General features: G+C 43.7%; 1 protein-coding gene across 1 annotated transcript in view; it reads right to left on the reverse strand.

Moving 5' to 3' along the window:
* The window catches only part of crocc2 (ciliary rootlet coiled-coil, rootletin family member 2), a 22,568-nt gene extending 1,381 nt beyond the window's left edge, over positions 1–21,187 (reverse strand). Inside the window, exons 1-31 of the mRNA XM_072439310.1 lie at positions 21,101–21,187; positions 20,428–20,616; positions 20,279–20,362; positions 19,094–19,197; positions 17,803–17,947; positions 17,275–17,381; positions 16,578–16,781; positions 14,167–14,263; positions 13,895–13,984; positions 13,677–13,814; positions 13,396–13,595; positions 13,107–13,289; positions 12,684–12,828; positions 12,463–12,609; positions 12,150–12,380; positions 8,025–8,218; positions 7,519–7,646; positions 6,682–6,851; positions 6,429–6,608; positions 5,965–6,099; positions 5,756–5,899; positions 3,657–3,895; positions 3,422–3,581; positions 3,172–3,339; positions 2,682–3,054; positions 2,495–2,610; positions 2,274–2,394; positions 2,034–2,197; positions 1,511–1,951; positions 900–1,049; positions 643–840 (exon numbers count right to left, since the gene is read on the reverse strand). Of these exons, the coding sequence (XP_072295411.1) occupies positions 643–840; positions 900–1,049; positions 1,511–1,951; positions 2,034–2,197; positions 2,274–2,394; positions 2,495–2,610; positions 2,682–3,054; positions 3,172–3,339; positions 3,422–3,581; positions 3,657–3,895; positions 5,756–5,899; positions 5,965–6,099; positions 6,429–6,608; positions 6,682–6,851; positions 7,519–7,646; positions 8,025–8,218; positions 12,150–12,380; positions 12,463–12,609; positions 12,684–12,828; positions 13,107–13,289; positions 13,396–13,595; positions 13,677–13,814; positions 13,895–13,984; positions 14,167–14,263; positions 16,578–16,781; positions 17,275–17,381; positions 17,803–17,947; positions 19,094–19,197; positions 20,279–20,362; positions 20,428–20,616; positions 21,101–21,187 (5,232 nt within the window). The remainder of the gene's footprint in view (positions 1–642; positions 841–899; positions 1,050–1,510; positions 1,952–2,033; positions 2,198–2,273; positions 2,395–2,494; positions 2,611–2,681; positions 3,055–3,171; positions 3,340–3,421; positions 3,582–3,656; positions 3,896–5,755; positions 5,900–5,964; positions 6,100–6,428; positions 6,609–6,681; positions 6,852–7,518; positions 7,647–8,024; positions 8,219–12,149; positions 12,381–12,462; positions 12,610–12,683; positions 12,829–13,106; positions 13,290–13,395; positions 13,596–13,676; positions 13,815–13,894; positions 13,985–14,166; positions 14,264–16,577; positions 16,782–17,274; positions 17,382–17,802; positions 17,948–19,093; positions 19,198–20,278; positions 20,363–20,427; positions 20,617–21,100) is intronic.
* Positions 21,188–22,990: the final 1,803 nt, after the last annotated feature.

A 22,990-nucleotide genomic window follows, 5' to 3' on the forward strand; every position in this document is an offset into this window, starting at 1 on the left:
TACGACACCAACGGCACAACTACTTCTTACTGCTCGAAACAAATACATGACTCCAGTTCTGGACCCTTTACTTAAAAGTGTTTCCAACAGTTTTAGATTTGACGGTAAGAGGATTTTATTGCATTTAAAGCTTTTAGTGGCTTGGCTGCATAACCTTTAGTACCTCAGATCTTTTACCTCATATAACTCTGGAACTCTTCAGGTCTCCTCAGGACTTAAGGCCTTGTACAGTAGCAGCAAGAATCCTGCTCCACTCAGGCCCGGGTCCAGCCCAAACTTACTGAGGGTGCATCTGATTTTCACATGATACTCTTCAATTAAGTGGCAATAACACACCAGAAATGAGGGTGCAAACAGTTTTAAATGAGGTTGCAATGCACACGTTTGCACACCTGTAGACTGTGTTGTCATGGCAGCAGATACTGGTCTTTGTTTTGGTGTTTGGCACTAAATAGAAAACCTGTTAAATGGCATTTACATTTTAAAGTATTTTAAATATTAATATCAATAAGATACAACATAAACCCATGAGTGGATTTCCTGTCAGTTCCTTAAATGTTTCTGTTAAATCAGTCAAAAGGACGTGTTGGTGCCTAGAGCCATGATAAAATCTACATTTCTTACTGTTTTGATGCTTCTCACCTTGTCCATGGATTTCCTCAGAGCTGATTTGTCTTTATTCAGTCGTGTCACTTTTCGCTCCATCTCGGTCCTCTCGCTCTGAACCTTTTGCAAAGCGCCTTGGAGAGCTTTTATTTTCTCCTGCAGATCATTCTTCTCTTGCTGGAGCTGCTGCACTCTCCACTGGCCCTCAGAGCCTGTATTTTGCTGGATCAAGCCCTGGAACACAGTGAACATTAATAATATACATCTATGTCTAAATGTCCTGTTTAAATTACCTCTTTCAGTGCGTTCTGAACTCTCTCCAGCTCGGAGCGTTTGAGCTCAGAGTCTTCCAGACTCATTTGCATGTTCTGTGTCCTTTCTTTTAGACAATGATTCAGTTTCTTAGCCTCAGAAAGAGCCTCTCGCATTTTATCCAGATGTTCCTGCATAAAATAATTTGAGTTTTAACATAAACTTGACTGTTATTCATCCTATTCTTTCATATGTATACTGTGGGACATTCATGGTCTGAATATATGTTATATAAGTATATGTTAACTATTTTTTCCTACAAAACCCAATAATTTTCAAGGAAAGTTACAGATTTATTCTAAGCATTGCATGTTTTTGTTTGCACAATATCCCGAATGTGGAGCCCCAAAGCTCTCGCTCTCCCGAGAAGAGAATTGATGAGCTGCTCAAACATGAACTGCTGCATGTGTAAAACCTTTAGGAAAAGTTCAGCTGTAATGTAAATAAAAAGAGTCTGTCTGGAGATGGGACATTATGACACTGCAAATCAAAGAAAGTAAATATTGTCAATCCTTAAAGGAGGAATTGGTTGAATGTGTTATAAAAGACTTTGACACAGTGTTCTTGGTGACAGGGTTTGAGCCGGTTGTACCTGCAGTGTGCGCCTGTCCTGCTCACTGGCGGTCAGAGCGCTCTGTAGCTGAACGACCTGCTCCTGTAGAGACTCGGTGCTGCTGTGGTTGTCAGTCACAGACGAAGACAGTTTGTGGAGCTGCTCGCTCAGCAGAGCCTCCTGTGCTTCAGTTTGAGACAGTTGTGTGTTCAGCCTCTGCTCGCTCAGCCTCAGAGCGGAGCACTGGTCCTCGCTCTCTCCCAGCCGCCTCCGGAGCTCGTTCAGTCGGAGCTGCAGAGCGCCTGCCTGGGCGTCCTGCTCAGCTGCTCGGAGATGAGCTCTCTGGAGCTCTCCTTCCAGGGTGCGCTGGGACAACTCCAGGTATTTCACTTGACTCTCAGCTGCCTCAAGAGCCTCCTTCAGCTTCTGCTGCTCAGCACTGGCCCGAGATCCCGCGCTCTGACACAGCTCCAGCTTATCCTAGGTAAAGAACATATTTGTTTTGGACTAAGGCAAAAGAAATAGTTGGTTTTATGTTTTAATATTCAACATTTGCACTTACTTGCTGTGCTCTCGACTCTGCTTCTGCTGATTGAAGTGTGTTTTTAAGGTGAGTCACTTCATCCTGAAGGCCTCTCTTCTCTCTTTCAGTTCGTTGCACTGCTTCTTCCTGAAGAGTTAAAGAAGTCAGAGCTTTGTGCAAGCGTTCTTCCACCTCTCTTTTTCCTAAAACATAATATAACTTATTCAGATGATAGAGACAGAAGTTAAGTAACATTTATTTGGATAACACAAAGCTTACCAGCCTCTGATTGCTTTGAAGACTTCTGGAATAATTCACTTTGACCCAAAGATTTTTTCAGGTTGTCCTGAAGCTCTGTCACTTGATATCTTAGATTGTCAAGTTGAGCCCATGCTTCATCCTACGTCAGAGGTTAAAGCAGAATGATATAGAACAAACAGCAGTGTGTTAAGATGGTAAAATAGTAAACCGGTAACGATATTTGCACAGTACAAATTTACCCTGTCTCTCCGCGCCTCCTTCAGCTCCTTCTGCAGCTCCTGGAGCACAATTTGCACTGTTTCCACATCCAGTTCTCCAGCCTCTGTCGGACTCCGCTCGCTTCCATTAATGCTTTCTGACAAAGAACATATGGATTCTAGCGACATCATTCAAAATACATGACACTACAAACACCTGTAGACGTACTTTTAAACTGCTTTCTCCACGGTGATGGAGATCTTCTGTGGGAGCCATTGGTGGTCGGGGTGGAGTTATTAAGCACAGTGTGGCGCAGCGCTGAGTGCAGCCCGGCCAGCTGAGTCTCCAGATCTCTCCTTCTGGCATTGCCCAGGTCGAGCTGCTTCTCCAGGCCCTGCGTCTTGCTCTCACTGAGGTCTCCCTGCATCGAGAGCTGCCTGATCTGGACCATGGCGTCTTCTAGCGCCCCCTCCAGCTGGACCGCGGTCTCTCGGTGCCTCTGCTCACGCTGCAGCTGATTGGTCTCCAGTTGTTGCACACGTTTTTTGCTTTGATGCTCAGCTGTTTCCAGTTCAACCACACGACGCTGCAATCCTGCGACCTGGAGAACGGATCAGCATTGTACAATCCTCTGGCACCAACATGAGTCCTTGAACGTGCAGCCCCGTTCACAAGTTTAACCACATGAGGTGTAAACATTGTTTTTTGTGGTTCCTACCTCGCCGAGCGCTGCGTCTCGACCAGCGTCACTCTCCAGCAGTCTTTGTCTGAGAGTGAAAGCCTCAAGTCGTGCTTCTTCTTCCTTCTGCTCCTCTTGACAAATACGACCGTAAAGATCCTCCAGCTCCTGTTTCTGCTGTTTGCTTTCTCCATCAAGGCTCTTCACCTGGATTTTAAACACAATGATACATTTTACTTTTGTGCATATAAAGGACGATAAAAAACAAGTGAAAGTGTTGATATTTGACCTGTCGGCGCAGCTCCTGCAGTTCTCTGCGCGCGTCCAGGCGAGATCTCTCCAGCTCTCTCAAAGTGCTCCGTAGAGTAGTGGCCTCTTGTTGAACTGAACTTCTACATTCTTCTAAGATGGAGACTTTTTGCTCTCTCTCTTCTGCATTCCGTCTCAAGCTTTTCATACAAAAACATCAGAATTTAACAAAAATGACACACTCGACACCCAACATTTCCAGCCATAAAAATTACCTGCTATTATCACTTTCTGCTTTCTTAATGAGAATCCTCAGCTCATCGTTTGTCTCTTGAATTGCCTCCTTCTCCCTGGTCTCGTCTCCCAAGAGTCTTTTGAGGTCCAGCATTTCTTTGTGTTGCTGATCTCTCTCCTGGACGCACTCCTGAAGCGCTCGGTGAGCATCGATCAGCTCCGTTTCGAGTTTGACCGCTTCATCTTCAGATTCTTTTAACTGTCGACAAAGGCCTTCAACCTTCACGTTCAACAAAAATGTAAGTTTTGCATTAGAATGTGCAATCTGCATGTAAGCTTAGAATATCATCATACAGTTTATTTATTTTCATTTGCAATACCACAAGCGTTACTCTAACTCTCATTTTCTCTTCTCTGTTGTACATTTTAACCTAATTAAGTGTTTCTTAGAACTCCAAACGCTGTATGGACAATCTCATGCTACTCTGTGACCTATATTTTGTTTTAAGGCATTATGTTTAGTGTGAGGAACAGGGAGGACGCAGCTTATCTTGGCATGGATAAGAGCCAGTTGGGCTCAAGGCGCTGTCTTTCCTCATCTCTGTGCTGCTGCTTCAAGTGTAAAGAATCCACAGAGTGCAACATGATAAACAGCCGCCCTCCCACACCGACACAGAGGGGTGGAGGGAGGATGAAGAGCAGGACCAGGAGAAGGGCTGTACTCAGGGGCCACACAAGATGCTTTTTCTTCTCATAAAATTGAATGTGAGAAAAAACAAGCTAGTGCGGATCCAGCCAATTATACTTTATTTTATCTGATCCTTTGTGGAGGGGAGTGGAGGAAGGGGCAGAACATATGAGGGCAGCAGTGTTGTGTTATGTGGATGAGACAGAGGGACCCAGCGTCCCGGTGGAGCCCGCCTCTCGCTGCTGCAAGGGAGAAAATAAACACTCCCCCACCCGCTTATTTACACAAGGGGTTAACTCAAACTTTGATTTCATATTTTGGTACCAGGGACCGTATCCTCCCATCTCGTTCTCACTCTTTCCATTTGGTTTTGCCTTCCTAAGTTCTCTCTTGAAGCGCCACATACATTCACACTCCTCCTTTGTCCCAGCTTGACATGAGAATGCTGAGATGGGATTAGTAAAAATAATTAAACATGGAATGGAGTAGACCTTGGCAGCCAAATCCGACAGCGTCACAGAAGCATGACTTGATCTACAGCTGAACGCCGGGATCCAAACCTCAAACGTTGCTCCACAGCCTCATTCACTACAATCGGACACGACTAAAGAGACAGAACGATGCTCCATTTAGTCTTTTTACCGAAACCAAACTGATAAACAATCCCCCTGTCCTGACTTTCCCGTCATTTAAAGCAATACTTCTCAGCTCTGCCTGAATCTAATGAGGTGGTTTTGAGGTTGTTGTTTTACTAAAAGGCCCAACGACCCTTGGCCTGCTTTTCTGACCTCAGCCAACCCCAAGAGATGAGATTTACTGCGTTCATTTAACATGGAGATGTATGTCACTTGGCTCAAATTGTAGTGTAATTGCACTCTTCTGTTTATATTAAGGTCAGTGGAGCTCAAATTTATACCAGGAACTTTGTAAAGGGAGAAAGAGAGAGAGAGAGAGAGAGAGAGAGAGAGAGAGAGAGAGAGAGAGAGAGAGAGAGAGAGAGAGAGAGAGAGAGAGAGAGAGCGAGAGCGTGCAGCAGGAATTCTGCCTTGTAGATCATGGCCCTGTGGACTACACACCTGAAGGCGTCCTGATGCTAGTAAAGCTCTGTGGTACAAGCCAATGTACACAGTGGCCTTTGGTAAATGGCTCTCCCCCACTCTGGACTAATTGGTAAAAACTCCCCCTTCTCCAGCAAAGGCAAATCCAAAGACTCATATTTACGCCAAGTCAAACACTGCTGTAATTTCCCATCCATTTCCATGATTGTACAATCCCTCAGTGTCATTTATTGGGTGATTTGAAATCTGTGAGGACTTTGACTTGTTTGTTGATTTGAATGTTTAACATGAACAATATAAATAGACTGAATATATAAATAAACTACTATACTGCGGTACTATACTGCAGTTACAATTGCAAAATTAGGGGCTAAAATGCTTTAAATATTCTCACCTCCAGTTTTCCACTTTCCTTTTGCTCAGTTATCTCTTTTATCTGCTCACTTAAGCTCCTCTTGTCAGCCTCATGTGAATCCAGCGACTCCTCAAATTGAGCTTGTAGTTTCTGCAGCTCAGAGCGAAGGAAATCCAGTGCATTCTGGAACATGTATTCAATATTCATGACTCCATGTCTTTCAAATACAAACATGATGGTCCTTTTACCTTGTCCTGCTCTTGTTTGCTGTGAGCCTCCCTTTTAATGCGCTCCAGCTCCATTTCTGCCGCAGCCAGGTCCTGATGCAGCGCTGCCAGCTTCTCAGAGAGGGCAGCCTTCTCCGCCTCCATCTGGGACAGCGCCTGCACAGAGAAACCACAAGGTCAAACTGCACTGTAAACTAACAACTTACTGACATGGATTATATCAGGATAGAGTTTGGCACGAGCTCAATCTTTTTTCTACCGTACATTTTGTTGAGGTAAAAACAACAAACAGGAACATTGTCAAAAGTTTCATGCTTTCAAAAGAGAAAAACTATAGGAGAAAGTTGGTATAAAGCAGTTCAAGAGTAAAGAATAAGTCGTCCTACATGTGCCCTGAACCAATCAACCTCTCCGTCACCAGAACAAACAATATCATATTGTATTGAGAAGGGCTCATAAGCTACGAGGAATGTCCAACCACACACATGCTGCTTGTCGCTCTCGGCGTTCAGGAGGCTTTGGTTGGACTCCTGCTGAAGTTTGGCCTGCTCCTCCTGCACCTGCTGCAGCTCCTCCTGATGGAGCGACCGCAGCTCCTCACACTGTCTCCTCAGTGTTTCCTCGGCTCGCTCCCTCAGAGCAGTTAGTTCTGCAAGTTCATGCTCCTGCACGTCACATTACACACACTTACTAACGTGCTAACACACACAAACAAAAGTACTCCTAACTAAAACGTACCTTCTGGTTTTGCACAGCTTCCAGTTGCTCTCTGTGACTTTGATCGTTCTGTTTCAGTGTTGCTTCTTTGTTCCTTTCCATCTGAGCCAACTTTTCCTCCAGTTCACACCGCTCTTGTGCGGCAGCTTCAAACTGACATTCAGCATCTGCACACGTCTCTGCAACTTCACCTGGAAACAGAAAAACATTCACTGTCTGGACACAACACCAACTTTAAACAATGCTGTTTAGTCTCCAATTGCTGATGCGATAAAAAAAAAGAAAAAAGGTTTGGTATAATAGGCTAATGACGAAAGCCCAGAGAAAAATAAGAAGCTGATCTGTTTATCTATAAGTTATTGATTATCTAGAGTCATCACAATAAAAACATTTCATTCCGTATTTAGCAATAAATACACTTACTTTCACTTTTTAGAACTGGGAGACACAATAACTTGATATAGTTTTGTACTTGTGGTGGTTGTGGTTGTGCTTCTCCATGTTTGAACAGCTCTTATCTTAACCATGTGCGTTTGTGGCGGTGGTGGACATCCTGAGGTCCAGCTGCCGTGGAGCTCACACATGAAATACTGCTCTCCCCTGGACTGTGGGATGGGGCCTCCCCTGGACTGTGGGATGGGGCTTCCCCTGGACTGTGGGATGGGGCCTCCCCTGGACTGTGGGACGGGGCCTCCCCTGGACAGTGGGATGGGGCCTCCCCTGGACTGTTGGGACGGGGCCTCCCCTGGACTGTTGGGACGGGGCCTCCCCTGGACTGTTGGGACGGGGCCTCCCCTGGACTGTGGGACAGGGCCTCCCCTGAGGACAGAGAGGTCTCAGAGGGAGCGGGCTACTCACGCGTCAAGGCTTCGTTAGCAGCGAGTAAACTGCGCCTCTCGCCGTCCATCCTGCTGCACTCGGCCTCCAGAGAAGAAGCGAGCTCCGTCCTCTCAAACAGTGAGGTCTCCAGTGACTCCTGCTTCAACCTGAAAAAACAAAACAAAAACAAGGATTAGCTCAAATGGACTGAACCCCCCAGTGTAAAATGATAAAACGCAATAATCCAAACATAACTATTTGGCTTGAAACTGTTGTTTCCTTTGGCCTAATCAGACATGAGCTGGTAACGACTGTAATCATGAATACATTCTAGCAACACACTTAAAGCAGCATTTTATTAAGAGTCATTTTCAATCCTATAACCTTTTTTAATTGAAGTACAATTAATCAAAATTCTTTTGAGATGAGATATAATCTTTAGGTTTTTTTACTATTGCAAACCTGCAATTATAGAAATAATAAATGGACATTTGAATGTACAACTGGTGTCACTGTAGAAGTGTAGTCTGAACACACAAACACACCTTAGTGCTGCCAGGTTGTCCATGAGGTCGGAAACCTTTCGCTCAGCAGAGCTCAGTTTGACCTCCAGCGCAGCCCTGTCCCTGACCACCTCATCCCGCTCACTGGACACTCTCTTCGAGGCCACGCCTAGAGTGGCCAGCTCCTTCCTGCACTTACACAGCTCCTCTGAAACACTCTGCATCTGCTTGTGGACCTGGAGACAAATACAAGCACAAACACACTTCAGTACGCTCAATAACTGTAATACTCAATAACTGTAATACTCAATAACTGTAATAACTGTAACAGAACCATAACAGTGGAAAGTGTTTTTTTATAATCAATACCATAAATTCTGAACTCAAATAAAACTATTTACATTACATTCGGGAAAATGCCTGTTATAATTGCGTCATAAGTATACATTGGCTAAAGTATTACCACTTACCCTTCATTTATGCAGGAGAACACTGTATTCCAATGCCATGGATATTATTTATGTAGCATTAATTAAACAAAACACAAGGAACCTAAAGGAACTGCATAACAAATGGACCGCCTCAAGCCAAACAAAAATGATTGGTGGGGTGTAATTTATCTTTACAACAGCTTAAAGCCCAGAACCTAGAGTTGGAAAGTAAAATAAAACAACTCTCATAATAACTGTGAATAATTCAAACTCAACTGAGCTTTTGAGGTGAGTTTGTTTCTGACTACAAAACTATTAGGTTTACAATATATCAATGCCATGCGTTTCAAAGTTATTCTTATTCATTAATTCATTCATTTATTTTAAAATATAGTATAACAAAAGCAAGAAACTGAACAAGACCAAATATAACAAATTAAATAAAAGAAAGAAAGAAACAAGATAAAACAAATACATTTTTTGGGGGATGGCCTTCTTCCCTGATGCTAGGAGTATATTGCAAATATATCCAGGAGTTTTGAGGCCAAATACGCAGTTCTTAAATTGAGTGGGTCTGCAGTGCCTCGTTAAGTTCAGTCCAATATTTGTGATGAACAGGACACTCCCAGAACACATGATGATGATGCGCCTCCTGCAACCACAGTTTTAGTTTCTGGTTTTCTAGCTTCCCATTTTATACATCAAGAGATTGTTTTATTCCACTCATCAAATATCAGATTGGGGATGGACATTGGGAGAGTCTGGATATATATAGATATATCTGGGGCAAACATTCACCTCTGTATGAGGAATGAAATGAGGAAAGTTTAATATAACCACATTTTATTAATAAAAGTTGTTACAAGAAACCCATCTTGTAGAGATATAATATCTATTTTTTCTTTTATCACATTATTAACAATCTTAAAATATTTTTCCAATGTTAAAATGAGTCTTGCACATCTGCTCTTGCTCCACGACAGAAACACAGGAAGTACAACAGCAGAACACAATAAAAAAGACTGCAAAAAAGAGCTCATGTAAAAAAAAATGCAAAAAGCTCTGGCTGATCCCAAAAAAACATTTTCAAGGTAAAAAAAAGGCCTCCGGTAATGAAGCCTGCGTAAATTCAGCCTGGAAGACCTAACTCCACCCATCTACGTCAAGGCCACCCGCTCCCCAGCTCAACCAACGCACCCAGTCCGGGCGTTGGCCACCATGGAAGGACCCCTCTCCCCAGCGCCATCATCGCACTCAAGCGGGCGCCCGCCTGTCCGTCTGAGAGAGTCAGATCCCTCACTTCACCATGGACTCTCCCAGGTTTCTGCGCTTATCCCAAAGAGGTTATGCAGTTTTTCCCGGCCAAGAAGCAGGGTGAAAGGTCAGGGGGCGTCTGCATCATGGCCCTCGCACCTGCTCCTCATCCCCAATCAACGCTCTCAAGTGACTCCTCCCCGCTCCCAATCAGCGCCCAGGCGGTCGCATTTAAGCCCTCAGGCAGATGGATCGACCGCTCAAACCGTACTGCGACCCACCGCCTCCCCAGCTCCTCCTCTACATTCCCCTCATCCTCTACCTTCTCTTCACATCTACCACCACCAGTCTCCAGGCTCCGGGGGGAGACATCTAATACAAATAGATCATGGAGCGCCCATGATTGCAACGTCTTCCCCCGGGGTCTGAGCGCTAAATAACTCACGTAATAAAGCTTGCTAAACAGTCCATTCTCGTGGTCTCTGTCTCTCTCCAGGGTGAAATAGAACATTTCACATACTGGCCGACATCAGGCAAATACATGTCTCCAACAAAGTCCAGGTCCTTTCATTGAAAAAAGGACAAAAGAGATCACGTCAGGGATCCGGAAACATATCTGCGAAAGCCGACGCCGTCAAGTGTTTTATTTTACCATCCATGAGTCTCAGCCGTGCGGGATAAGCTGCACATATTCAACAATGTGAAGTTGAAAAAATAAACGTGGAGCTCGTTTGCTCTGGTCTGATCCGCGGCGACTGGCGAGACATAATTGTTTATCACCAAAGTTATGGAGCTTCAGTATAATCGTGGACACTGTTTAGAGCTGCACATCGTGTGCAGGTCAAGCTTTGTTTTTCTAGATTTTGTTGTAAGTTTTAGATAATTGGGGATCCACGCCTCCACATTTGACCCTCTAGTGTCCCCTGAAGACCAACAATCTGCAGATTGCTTCTGTAAACACAATTCTCCAGGTCGTCCACATGATCCGACAGGACGCAAACCTGGCTAATTAGCTACGCCATGTTAGCCAGCAGGATAGAGATTGTGTCTTTCAAATCAGAGATTTCCTTTTCCTGTGGATCCAGTTTGTTAGTCTTAGAATTTAGATGATGCATACATCTAGTGCAGGGGGGCCCCACATTTTAACACAGAGGGCCGCATTTTGAAATGTATACGAAGCAGGGGGCCACAAACAACCCGACAATGTCAAATTTGTCGAATGACAAAGTGAATCATTCGAGATTTTCATTTGACATTGTTTCGATGCCTCCACATCTTTAATAAGACTTGGGACATTAATATCAGGTTGATATAACATCAAAAGGCTTGAATTTTTCCAATTTCACAATAAAACATACTTTAAGTTGTTTGGATCAACTTAGCAGGAAGCCGGAGGGCCAACAAAAAATGGTCTGAGGGCCACATTTGGCCCCAAGGCCGTAGTTTTCACATTAGTTCACTTCCAAAGAGCCCAAAATCACTGGGTCGATCCTCGCCTGGATCAGAGCCGCAGCTGGAGCTCAGTTTGATGAGGAAGCAGGGGCCAGAGCCGCCACGGGGTCAGAGCCACCAGAGCTGCCACGGGGCCAGAGCCACCAGAGCTGCCACGGGGCCAGAGCCGCCACGCCACGGGGCCAGAGCCGCCACGGGGCCAGAGCCGCCACGGGGCCAGAGCCGCCACGGGGCCAGTTAGCATAGCTGTAGCATCGCTAGTCTGGCTCTCTGTGACAATTTGCTCGTACGGTTTCTTTGGCTCATCACACATCTGCCCCCATAGCTCTCCAGGTGAACTCATGATATAGATCCCCATCATCTGGGAACTCCCCATTTCAAAGTCATTCTAATGTAGTAAAATAAAGTCATTTTAACAAATTGTTACTTCATTCAGAGTCAGTATTAAATACTTTGTGCTTGATACATAAGAGAATAAAGAACACTTGATTAGAGTAGTAATAATTAGATTAAACCTGAGGATGGTGTAACCATGGATGTATTATATTAACCACCCCAGGGATTGTTTCTGGCATAGATTTATTTTAGTAGATATATTATTTAAAAATGTTTAGGTTTGTAATATTCTTAGTTGGGAGAAACATAGGAATCCCAGTTTCACATTGAGAACAGAAAATAAAACATTGGATTCTTCTCATTCTTTCAAAGGCAGGGTAGGTAAATCTGGATGTGCTAAGCAAAGACTTTGGGTGCTTAATCAATGTTACACTAAACCCCCTCGGGATATTATATGCCTTTCTATTTATCATCTCCAGATTCACATTGTTCATGAGAATTCCTTGCTTGTTCGGTCCCAAGTTTCCCATAAAGCACTTGGTGAGGATACAAATGATCTGCATATACCCCTGGAAAGACAAAAGACAGTGCAGATGTGTCTTGCGTGTGCAATTCATTATAACGTGACAACAGGCGCCACAAACGTGTTGAGAGCGATTAATACGATCGTGTTAGCTGAGCAGCTGAGGCAAACCTGAGCGAGCTGCTCTGTGGCCTGCGTGTTCTCTGTGTGCAGCAGCCTGAGCTCAGCCTCCAGCTCCTGAAGCACTCGCTGCATGTGGCTGAAGGACTTCTCCAGAGCCTGTTTCTCTGCCAGAAGATTCATCACGTCCTGCTGCAGCCGTCTGGCCTCTTCTCTGGCTGCGGCGCGCTCCTCCTCAGCTTCACGCCGGCGCTCTCCAAGTTCAGCCTTCTCGCTCTCCGTCTGAAGGGGAAAACGAAAGAAAAAAAACCCATTGTGTTAGGGATGTTTTTACATGATTAAAGTTCAGAGTTCAGTGACTGACCCGCAGCAAAACCCGGTTGAGTTCCACCTTGTCTTTGGCCAAGCCTTCGCTCAGAGCGGCCATCTTGGATAGAGAGTCTTTTAGTGCAGCCTCTTGATTCTGCATTTTGGCCAGAGCGAGCTCCTGTACGGTGAACTGGGACTCAATCTGAACAGGTTATTGATTTAGGTGAAAATGAATAGAATAATGAATAAAAGATGCCAAGGAAGTCTTTGGTTTACCTTACTGAGAGCCAGAGAGAGACTGGCCTTGTCATCTTCTAACAGCTCTTTTTGGAGAGTCATTTGACTCAAAGCTTCTTTAACCATCACCAGCTCCTTACGTAGATCAGAATGCTTTGATTCAAGTTCCTCAAGACTCCTCTCACTGAAAGACAACAAAATTGTATTTATCAAAGTTTCCCCCTGACATTTGTTGCTTGGATTACATGTCCATATTAAATTTCCCACTAATCATTTTTGCATATGAAACCTGAGATGGCAAACACATCTCTCTTGCACAACTGCAGTAATGTAATGTAAATGATTTACATTATAATCCAAACTGGTTGTGTGGCAGAGCAGTGACATGTGTTCCTGATCTGTCCTATAAACAAAGCAGATTTTGAGGACAATGTTTGGTGACAGTGATGACTCCGGTTGTACCTCCTTTGGGCCTCCGTCCTCTGTCGTGTGAGCTGCAGCTGGAGGTCCTCGCGGTGCTGCCTCAGGACGTCCCTCTGTCTCTGCAGCTCCAGTGATGAGCCCCTCATTCTGCCCAGCTCCAGTCGCTGTGAGTCCACCTCCTGCCGCAGTCCTGACACCAGCTTCTCCAGACCGCTCTTTTCACTGGGAGAAGTTACAGATACATGGTAAACTGGTGCAGAAGCATGTAAACCTTACTATGTTCAAATATTAAAATGTTCTGTTGGACAGCTAAAGTGAAGACACACACCTTGAGATGAGTTCTAGTGAGCACTGGTATCTTTTGCTTTCCCTGACATTTCCCTCCAGAGTCGTTTGGACCTCTTGACTTTCCCTCTGAGCCTCCTGGATCTTTAGCTCTAAGTCTTTCCTCTCAGCGTCATTTTCCTGAAGTCTGGCTCGCAGCGCGCTGACCTGCTCCACAGCATCATCCAGACTCACACGCAGGTCCTTCAAAGGGAGGATACACTTCAAATATTGAATTGAATTGCTGTTACTACATCTGTAAAAAAAAAAAGACATGGTGCTGACCTGTGTTTGCGTCTGTTGTTTAGAAAGAGCGCTCTGAACAGCTGCAAGTGTGGGGTTTCTGAGAGGAGACCAACCATGATGAAGGAAGCTGGATGGACCGTCAGGGCTGCTGCCGTTATGAGCTTCACTAATTACCATCTGAAGATTATAATAATTTAAATATATGTAAGGGATTGGAGGCTTGCTTACATGAGTATTAAACTGAACACATGTCTGACCTGGTGAATGTGACGTATGACCTTTTGCAGAGCGTGGGTTTCTGTTTGTTGTGCCTCCATCTCTGCTTTATCCTCTGCTCTTCTCATCTCCTGAACAGGAAACCAATAAGGTCAGATAAACACACACAGAATTCTCCTGACGTTGCCCAGCTGGCAGCTCTCGAGACAAGGAAGTTATGGACTTTATCACACGAGAGCCCAAAGTCCAGCCCAGAGCCAGATCTAACCCCCTTTTACCAGTGGTTTATCTGGCACCTCCCCGCCCTGATTACCATCCTGTCCAGGCTGCTCTGCATGGCGTCCAGGCTGGCGTCCTTCACACTGCTCTGGGTTTGTAGATGTTTGACTGTGTCGCTCAACTCCAGGACTCTGAAAAAAAATCAAGAATAAGAGCGAAAACATGATCAAACATGAAGTTTAATGTGTTTTCAAAAATGTTAACATGTTATTATATTTGTTATATTTGTTGTTGTCATAGTTTCTAAAATAAAAATGCACTGCTTGCTGCAAAATCCCTTTATATTATTAAGCTGTATATATAGATCTATCTATCTATTTATGTATATGTGTGTGTGTGTGTGTGTGTGTGTGTACCAGTGTTGGTTGGAGATAATATATATAGATATATATATTTATATATAGCAATATATACTATTCTATCAAATTCTTTAACCCTGACATAATTCCCCTGATGGCCCCCAATGTTTCTACAATACACTTTTCTCTGGGCACAATCTGAACAATGACCCTCTGACATGAGTGTTATGATCAAAGGACCTAAGGGAAATCAGATTCCATTTAAAAAAAAGCCTGGATCCTTTTGTGTTGAACCACATCAGAAGTTAAATGGAAATATGAAGAGCACAGTGGTGATCAAAGCTCACTTATGACAGGAATGTGGCATTTGTAATCGTCTTTGAACTCAGATATCCAGCTCACCTCAGAGCTCAGAAAAGACTGGTTGAATATTTGAAATTTGTGATTATGTGGTTATTCAAATAGCCCCTGAACTTCTGAATTTGTTGTGTGAATTATGTTCAATTTGGTCATTGTTACATTTGGTCAACTGAAAAAGTGGCATATTTATTTAGTCTCGGAAGGAAGATATATATTTGATCTGAAAATTGTACATCATAACTATATCATGTTTCCTGAAGTTGGAAACTGTATTTTGGGTATATTTAATGTATGTATATATTAACTATATATATATTATCAGGTGTGCATCCCGCCCATCAGGTATGCGCCCCGCCCATCAGGTGTGCAGCCCCGCCCATCAGGTGTGCACCCCGCCCATCAGGTGTGCAGCCCCGCCCATCAGGTGTGCGGCCCCGCCCTCACCTGCTCCTCTTTGGTGAGGAGCCACTTCAGTCATAAGTGTTAGAAAAGTACAGTAGTTGATAGGAACAGGGACTGAACAGCGATACAAAACCAGAGTGTTACGTTAAACAAAGGATTTAACGTAACACTAGTTTAGCATTAGTACTACACACAGTCACTAATCGACATGCGCTAAAAAACACAGACTCAATTCGTTCCCCTCAAACTGGTCCGTCCAGTTCGGCCTGAGTTTACATGCAAGAGAGTAGATCAAACAGGCGAGTTTGTCATACACAGCTTTATAATATACAGGCCATATATAACATAATATGAAGCCCAGGTAAACATTTATTATAAGCTAAAGTTGTCACATCTCAATGTGTTTAATGCCTTATACTGTGTGGCTCTAATTCATTGTTGGTGTGTTTGTTTTGAGCGAACATTCTAACTGAACAGATGTAATACAAGTATGTTTTAAAATAGCTTCTAATAAACCTTTACAAGCACGATTGGGGACTGGCTGTGACTCGATGTGGATTTATATATTAAGCACAACATGCACTCTAAGTGATTTCGGGGAATTGCATCTCTGGACATAAATATTTTTCTGGTATGATACAGCAGCATGATAAAGACTCAGTGCTGTTTAAATGGGAATCCGAAAGGACAGTTCCCAAAGTACATGCGTGTATTCTGTAATGGCACGTTATCATTTATTTATACAGGTGACACCGACACATGCGTACACTGTCAGAACAAAATACATATCAAACAAACAAATATACTATAACCAGATAAATGCCAATAAAACATAAACTTCAGTCCGATTGATCGGTTACATGTAAGACCAGGCCCACAGCACCTCAATCAACCACGGCACCTCAATCCACGTTGCCCGGGTTTACACTTTGGTCTTGCATGTACACTGTGTCTTCAGAGGGTTGAACCTGCAACCCATTGAGCCAGGGGCAGGCTCAAACACCAGGCAGTACATACTTGTGGTATGGGTGGATCCCTCATCATCACACAGGGTGGGCCTGGACATATGACCTCTTGTTGGAATTCATTTAGAGATTTACATATTACACCTTTAAAAGTGCAATCTGTTTCTGGTAGAGAACACACCACCTACACAGAGATGTTATTACTTTGCCAGGATTGTTCTACTCTTTGGCATTTAACATATCTATTTCTACTGAGACAAGCAGATGATGCCAACAGATCTGTCCTAGCGGAGAAGGTTACATAGAGCACCATTAAAACCTGATCTAGTAGCAGAACACAATACTATGTAATGTGCGCATAACAAAGAGTAAAATAAAACATACATCTGCAGTTAATTGCAATGGCATTGGTCAAATACCTGGAATTCAGCTCTACTTTCTCTGCGTCCCATCGGCCCTGTAACTGCATGGCTTCTTTGAGTTTGGCCCTCAGTTGCCTCTCCAGCTCGGACTCCTCGACACGAGGGGCGCTCTCCTGTGAGACTCGGGCCTCCAGGTTTGTGCAGACTCCGTGTAACTCTCTGCTGACGGCTCCACACTCCCCACGCAGCTCTGACAGCGTCCTGATCAGAACAATCACAAACAGGACAAAGAGTCATGAAGGTAAAAGTTAATCTGGTTTCACTCTGTTTTAACTCACGGTGTTCAAAGGCATTAGTCTGTTGAAAGCCAGTGTGTTTGTCTTAGTAATTAGATGTATGTCTGGACTTGAACTCCATTGTATGTCTGGTCTCACTCTGTTATTGTCAGAGGAGATGAGACGAGCTATCAAAGTTCAAGCAAATGACTTTTCAGCAGTGCTTACAGTGGCATAACATGATCGCGGCCAACTCTTCAAAAGGCCCTTGGTCAGGCCTGACAGATGATTTCAACACCTCTCGTCCCCCCAGTGAGGAAACAATGAAGCGGTGCGGCGCGCTGACCTCAATGACCTGCTTCTTTTTGATCCTTGGCTCGGGAGATGGATTGCAGTTAGATGTGTGAGAGCGAGAGGAGGAGGAGTTTTCTTGAGCAATCCCGGACCGCCGGAGGGTTCTGGCACCGCGCCGCACTCACCTGTCAGTGAAAGTCCTTAGCTGCGTGAAAGTGCTTCGCAGGGAGGCAGCCTGGCGCCACAGAGCCCTGACACGAGCCTGCTCACGGCCGAGGCGGGAGGCGCTGCTCTGCACACAAGAGCACAATGTGATGGGACGGGGTGGTGGGACGGGTGGTGGGGGGCTGCTTACAACACTCCACTGCACCTCTCCTTTTACTGTGATACCAAACAGATGCAATTCTGGAACTGCTGGGCACTGGCCTCTCGCAAATAATTTGATTTCCCTGAATCAACAGATGTGGCCGTTTTACAACACGAACCAAAGATTGTTTAGACAAATTTTTCTTCCCCTTCAGCAGTTGGAATGTTTTCACAGGAAACAACAACTCAAGACAACGGGAACAGGGAACGAGGATGAATTCATGAAACTGGCTATGAATGGAATTTCAAGCTCTAATGAACTCTACATACGTTTAACGACACAGTTCCAGTGTTAGATTCATACGTTTCTGTGTATCCTCATGTGATCCGTGCATATTTTGCCTCACCTCTTGCTCTCGCCTCATCTGCGCCTCACACAGCTCCAGATCGGCCCGGGCCCTCCACAGGCTCTCGGTGAGGCCCTGGTTTACGGCCCCTGCCTGCTCCAGTTGGCCCCTCAGCACAGAGTTGACTTGGCTGAGGCTGGCACACCTGGAAATAACAAGCCCTTTGAGTCTCAGGGATCATTGGGCATTTTTTGGCCGACGGACAAATGTCACAAAAACAGCGCCCGCCTAAACTCCACTTGGCGTCTTTTTTTCCTCTGATGTAGATCCACCCTCACCAGCCACACAGCGTGAACATGTGTGACAGTTTTATAAAGCCTGTCACAACTTAGCTTTAATTCCAACCAGATTTGCTTGTACTGTACAGCAATTTACCAAAATGTTGATATCATTTTTTACTCTGAACACACAGCCTGTTACTGTAAGCGTGTTTGACACGAGGCCAAACCCACGTAAGAGGTTATGGAATGAGTTTAAAAGTAATCACAATAAGTGGTTACAACACAACATTACAATGTAAGTTAAATACATTTATGTGCTTTTGCTTAAGTCTGCTGACATGACACTCTCAACTGAGGAGAAAATACAAATGATGTGTCACAAATAAGGCAGAAACCTTTAGATACTGGAACTTATACTTTCTTCTTCTTGTATTACTCATTATCTAGCCAGGCCAGTCAATAATTACTATAATGACAAATCATTCAACAAATTATAGATGGCAAAATATACGGCTGAATATTTACCATGCTACTTTTTTATTGCACTTATGGGACTTTTTTGTTATTTCTTTGTAGTACAATAAAAGTTTAGCTGTAGAAGGTCGAATAAGTAACTTCTATGACTCATTATATACACTAACTCACCCCATAAGTGTTTCATTCTGCTATTTATTAGTTGCAGCTCGTGTTTTTAATTATATTGTACATTTAGAAAGAGATTTAAAGTAAATGTGTCAGAGGCAATAGTTTCAGTAGTTCATTGATACATTGAAATGTATCGCACATCAACATTTGGTATCGGGACAGGCCTTTATCCAGGTTAAGTACTTTGTATACTGCTCTCAGGACCCATGAGGCGTCAACACTTTTTTGTACCAGTTTTCCATACCAGTCTTTTTCAAGGCCGTAGAGGCTGTAGAGGTATAAAGCCTCAATAAAGAACTACTGCAACGCTATTATCATTAAGTAATGAAGTAATGAATTTAAATGAACAAAAAAGACACTGTATAAATACAAGTGTGTTAGTCTTCCATGTATTTTATTTGATTGAAACCTTGTCTTTCACTCACTTCTGCTGCTCCTCGTGCAGCTGGGCGTCCTTCCTCTGGATCAGGAGGCTGAGCTCGTCTTGTGAGCGCTGCTGTCGCTGGGCTGAGTCCAAGTGGCTCTGCAGCTGAACACACACCATTACTACAGGCATCCCAATAAAACTGCACCATGGTAGCGCTGCTGCGTAAAGCAGTAGCCTAATATTTACAGACCTTCATAATTACAGTGAAAATTTGCACATTCAGACTCTGAATGCAAAGTCCAAAGCCCAAAATAATATTTTGATGACTCAATATAACCTCCAGATCTTTGCAAAACGTCAAAAGTTGAAAATGAAATGAACTATACTGTAAACATTACATTTCTCTATGTGTTTCTTTTTACTTTTCACCTTAAATTCAGGTAAATAGAACAGAAATGCTTTTCGGCTTTGGGAGTCACAGTTTACAGATAGAGATGGCTCAAAACTCGTGACGTTTTAACTGCACAAAAACAGGTGAGCAAATACAAAATAAGTACAGATGGCCATTTTCAACTATTCCTGAGAATAACCAATAAAAATCCTGTAGTAAAAGAACTTTGCCATTAAAAGTGGCTCATAAAACAGATTTGGGACAATGTTTTCTTTATATCCACAACATACATGTCTCTAAGTCCACGGCCGGGTCACAAACGCACAGATGCTCAACACGTGGCGGCTCCTCAGCCTTAAATATACAAGACGGATGAAAGCCTGTGACAAATGCAACCACAAGAGCGTGTGACCGAGTTAACTTAAGGATAGAGGGGTTTTTATGCAAAGCCTATGGAATATGTTGCTCCTGGACTTTCCCTTCATTAACCATTGTTTCTGTTCCATGAAGACGCTGTTTCCGGGCTGCAGAGGCTGACATTAATCAGCTTTATCTTTTCAAATCTTCATTCAACCACAGGCCTAATTTTGACCAAACTGACATTTTGTTTATTGCCAGCACATAAATACTTTTCAATGAGCAAGTTGTTTAATAAGCATATTACATTTTGGAATAAGAATTGTGACATGCAAAAGCAATTTGTATGAAGTCTTTTGTAATCAAATCTATTCCCTTTTTGTTGTAAAGTAAATTGGTTTATGTCGACTTTTATGACAAAATAAAGGATGTTATGTGAGTAATGTATTGTATTGTGTGCTTCATGTTAGCGTGCAGATCAAATGCAATCCATACCAACAATCTCATTTTTTCAGATTCTGAGGTCTTCTCCAGGACTTGCACTTCCAGATCTCCACATCGTTCCTTGTACTGAAGAACCTGGCATTAAAGATGTAGATATCATTCTCAAAAAAACACAAATTCTTGATGTGGTCTAGAGTTACCTTGGCCTGAAGTCTGTGAACAAGCTGCGCCTGCCTCTGCTGCGCTTCCTGGTAGAGCTGCAGTTTGTGCCAGGAAGTCCTCTCCTGGCTTTGCTGGAGCAGATTTCCCGATGAGCTGTCTTGGTCAGAGTCCATCGATGAGTGGAATCTGAGCATCTGGTCAAGCGGGTGCAACAAACAAAATAAGAGCTTTGGAAATGACACTTGATCCTCAAAATATGAACACATTGTTGTTTCATTTCTTATGGTTTTTGTTATGTTCATTGCTGTCTTTGTGTCTCGATCACTGGACATGGACAGAGTGCTGAAACGTACAAAGGCCATTTCAATATTTTGATTAGGTCTCATATCAGAGATCCAAATGTCCAGTAATCTCTAAACTTCACACAACCTCCACTCCCTGTGCACCACCCTCTCTCTCCATCTCGCTCTCCTTCTCTCTGTGCTGGTGCCAGACTCTCTGTCCTCTCTAATACAAACCACATGGCCCCGTGCTGCACTACAACACACTGCGTGCCTCCAGCTGCCCTTGCTGACTTCTCATTTAAAAGAGAGGAAGAGAGTGCGAGCACAGCAGCCCCCTCCCCTGAAGCGGACTGCAAACCACCATCCAAGCCCTTCAAATCAACCCTGCGACCCAGCCCCTCTCTCCCCCTGTACCTCATCTCCTCACTGGGTGCTTAATCTCTGCAACAGGCTCCAGCGGGGCCAAGACAATAGTCCCAGTGTTCAGCGCTGGACCGGGCCACTTTGCCACCATTATTAACACATTTTCAAATGGCCTGTTCATCGAGTTTTATACTGCAAACATCAGTGAGCATCAAAGGCCTGGCCCGGAGCTGGTGGTGTGGTTCTGTGGAGCGGTGGAGCTGTTGTCGAGGTGACAGCTTTAGGGACCAGGAGAGAGGAGTGGTCCAAAAAGAGTCTCGGCAGCTGTGTTTGAAGGGCTCCTGGAAACATCTGCATGAACTACGTTCATTATTATGCATTTTTGGAAAAACTACAGCAAAACATGGACTAATTTGTAAGCATGTATTCCACTGTGGAACAATGAGACATTGAAAGAATTATTAAGAGGACTAAAAGTGATCTAATGAGATTTTCCTCCTTCAACTTCAAGCTTAAATATGTGTAATAATGTATTATTTTGGTCCAAAAGACCAAACTGGACCACCCAGTTCCATGAAACAGGTAAAGTGGAAGAGTTTCTCTCAAACTAATTCCATATCTCACAGTTGAAAATGGAACATGTTTTCAACATGTTCTTAATCTGAATCTTCACCTTTGCTGCTCTGCAAATATTTATAGAACGCTATTCAGGAATACACGGCTTTGACAATAAAAGAGAAACAATTTATATGGAGCCGATCTTGGTGGAATCAGGGAGCATTTTCTGTTCATTGCTTTAAACAAACGTGTGTGGTCTTTTTAGCTAAAAGCCTCGAAAGAAATACCTGGAGATCATGATACATGATACATGTACTATGTATAGTACCTCACAATACGTATACTGATACTCAAAACTTGAGCTTGAACAATATGTGTCCTGATACGTGGATAGACTTGATGTTCTGATGTTTGGATTATGTAGAACAGCAAATGCATTAGAATGTCATGTTCATGTTTGAATGATTCACCTTAATGCAGCACTCAGCGTGTTTAACTCCATTTAGAATTCATTTTGAAAGTACCATGATACACATTTTGGTATCGTTATACCGAGGTTCATGACAACAGATTATAATTTGAGCCCTGTTGTGTGTCTGTTGTTCTTTGGGAACTCCAGTTTGCATCTCTAAAGTAGTGAGGAGCTCAGAACCAGAGCCTGGCCCGCTCCACTTCAGAGAAGATGCTTTTGCACTTTCACAGTCAGCTGTAACGCACCCGGCCTCAGGCTGCTCTGAATTAGCCGTGCTTCATGCAGGTCGCTCCCAAGAGGGCGCCAAAACGATGACATGTGGAGGTCAAACCTGTTCAGATACACAGTTTGCATCATGTGATGTAATGTTGCGTTTTTCCCATTAAAAAAAAGAAATCTATGAATCTATTAATATAATTACAGATATTTAGAGATCACAAGTCTGCCTCATAAAATGCCATTGCAGTGATCTTCACCCGGCCTTCACTGGTGACAGCTCAAAGCCAAACCCAGTGTAATCCCGGGCCGGTCTCTGGCCTGACTCTGGGGTTTAGGGGGTTTATGGGCCTCACTGTACAACCCTCTGGTTCTGATGGGCTTCAGCACAATCACTCTCTGCTAAATGAGCCTTTGTCCAGTCTCAGTTTGATTGAGGTCATCCACAGCAATTTTGTAACAATGTTCAGGACGACATGAGGAATGAGAAAAAGCCCAGGGCATGTTTTATGCCTCCATATGGTGACGAGGACTGTTTCCCTTTTTTATTCCCACGTATCCGTTTCTCGAGCTCAGCTTGTGTTTCCAAAGTGAAATACTTACTCGACCATTTTATAAATGTGCTTCAAATTAGCCTTTTATATTTCTTGATATTTATGATTTGTGCCACTCCTCGTATTGTCTCTTTTGATAAATATTTCAAACAAC

Source organism: Eucyclogobius newberryi, unplaced genomic scaffold, assembly GCF_026437365.1.
Source record: "Eucyclogobius newberryi isolate DKJ021-1_F unplaced genomic scaffold, fEucNew1.0.hap1 SCAF_9, whole genome shotgun sequence".
In the NCBI taxonomy this organism is placed as follows: Eukaryota; Metazoa; Chordata; class Actinopteri; order Gobiiformes; family Gobiidae; genus Eucyclogobius; species Eucyclogobius newberryi.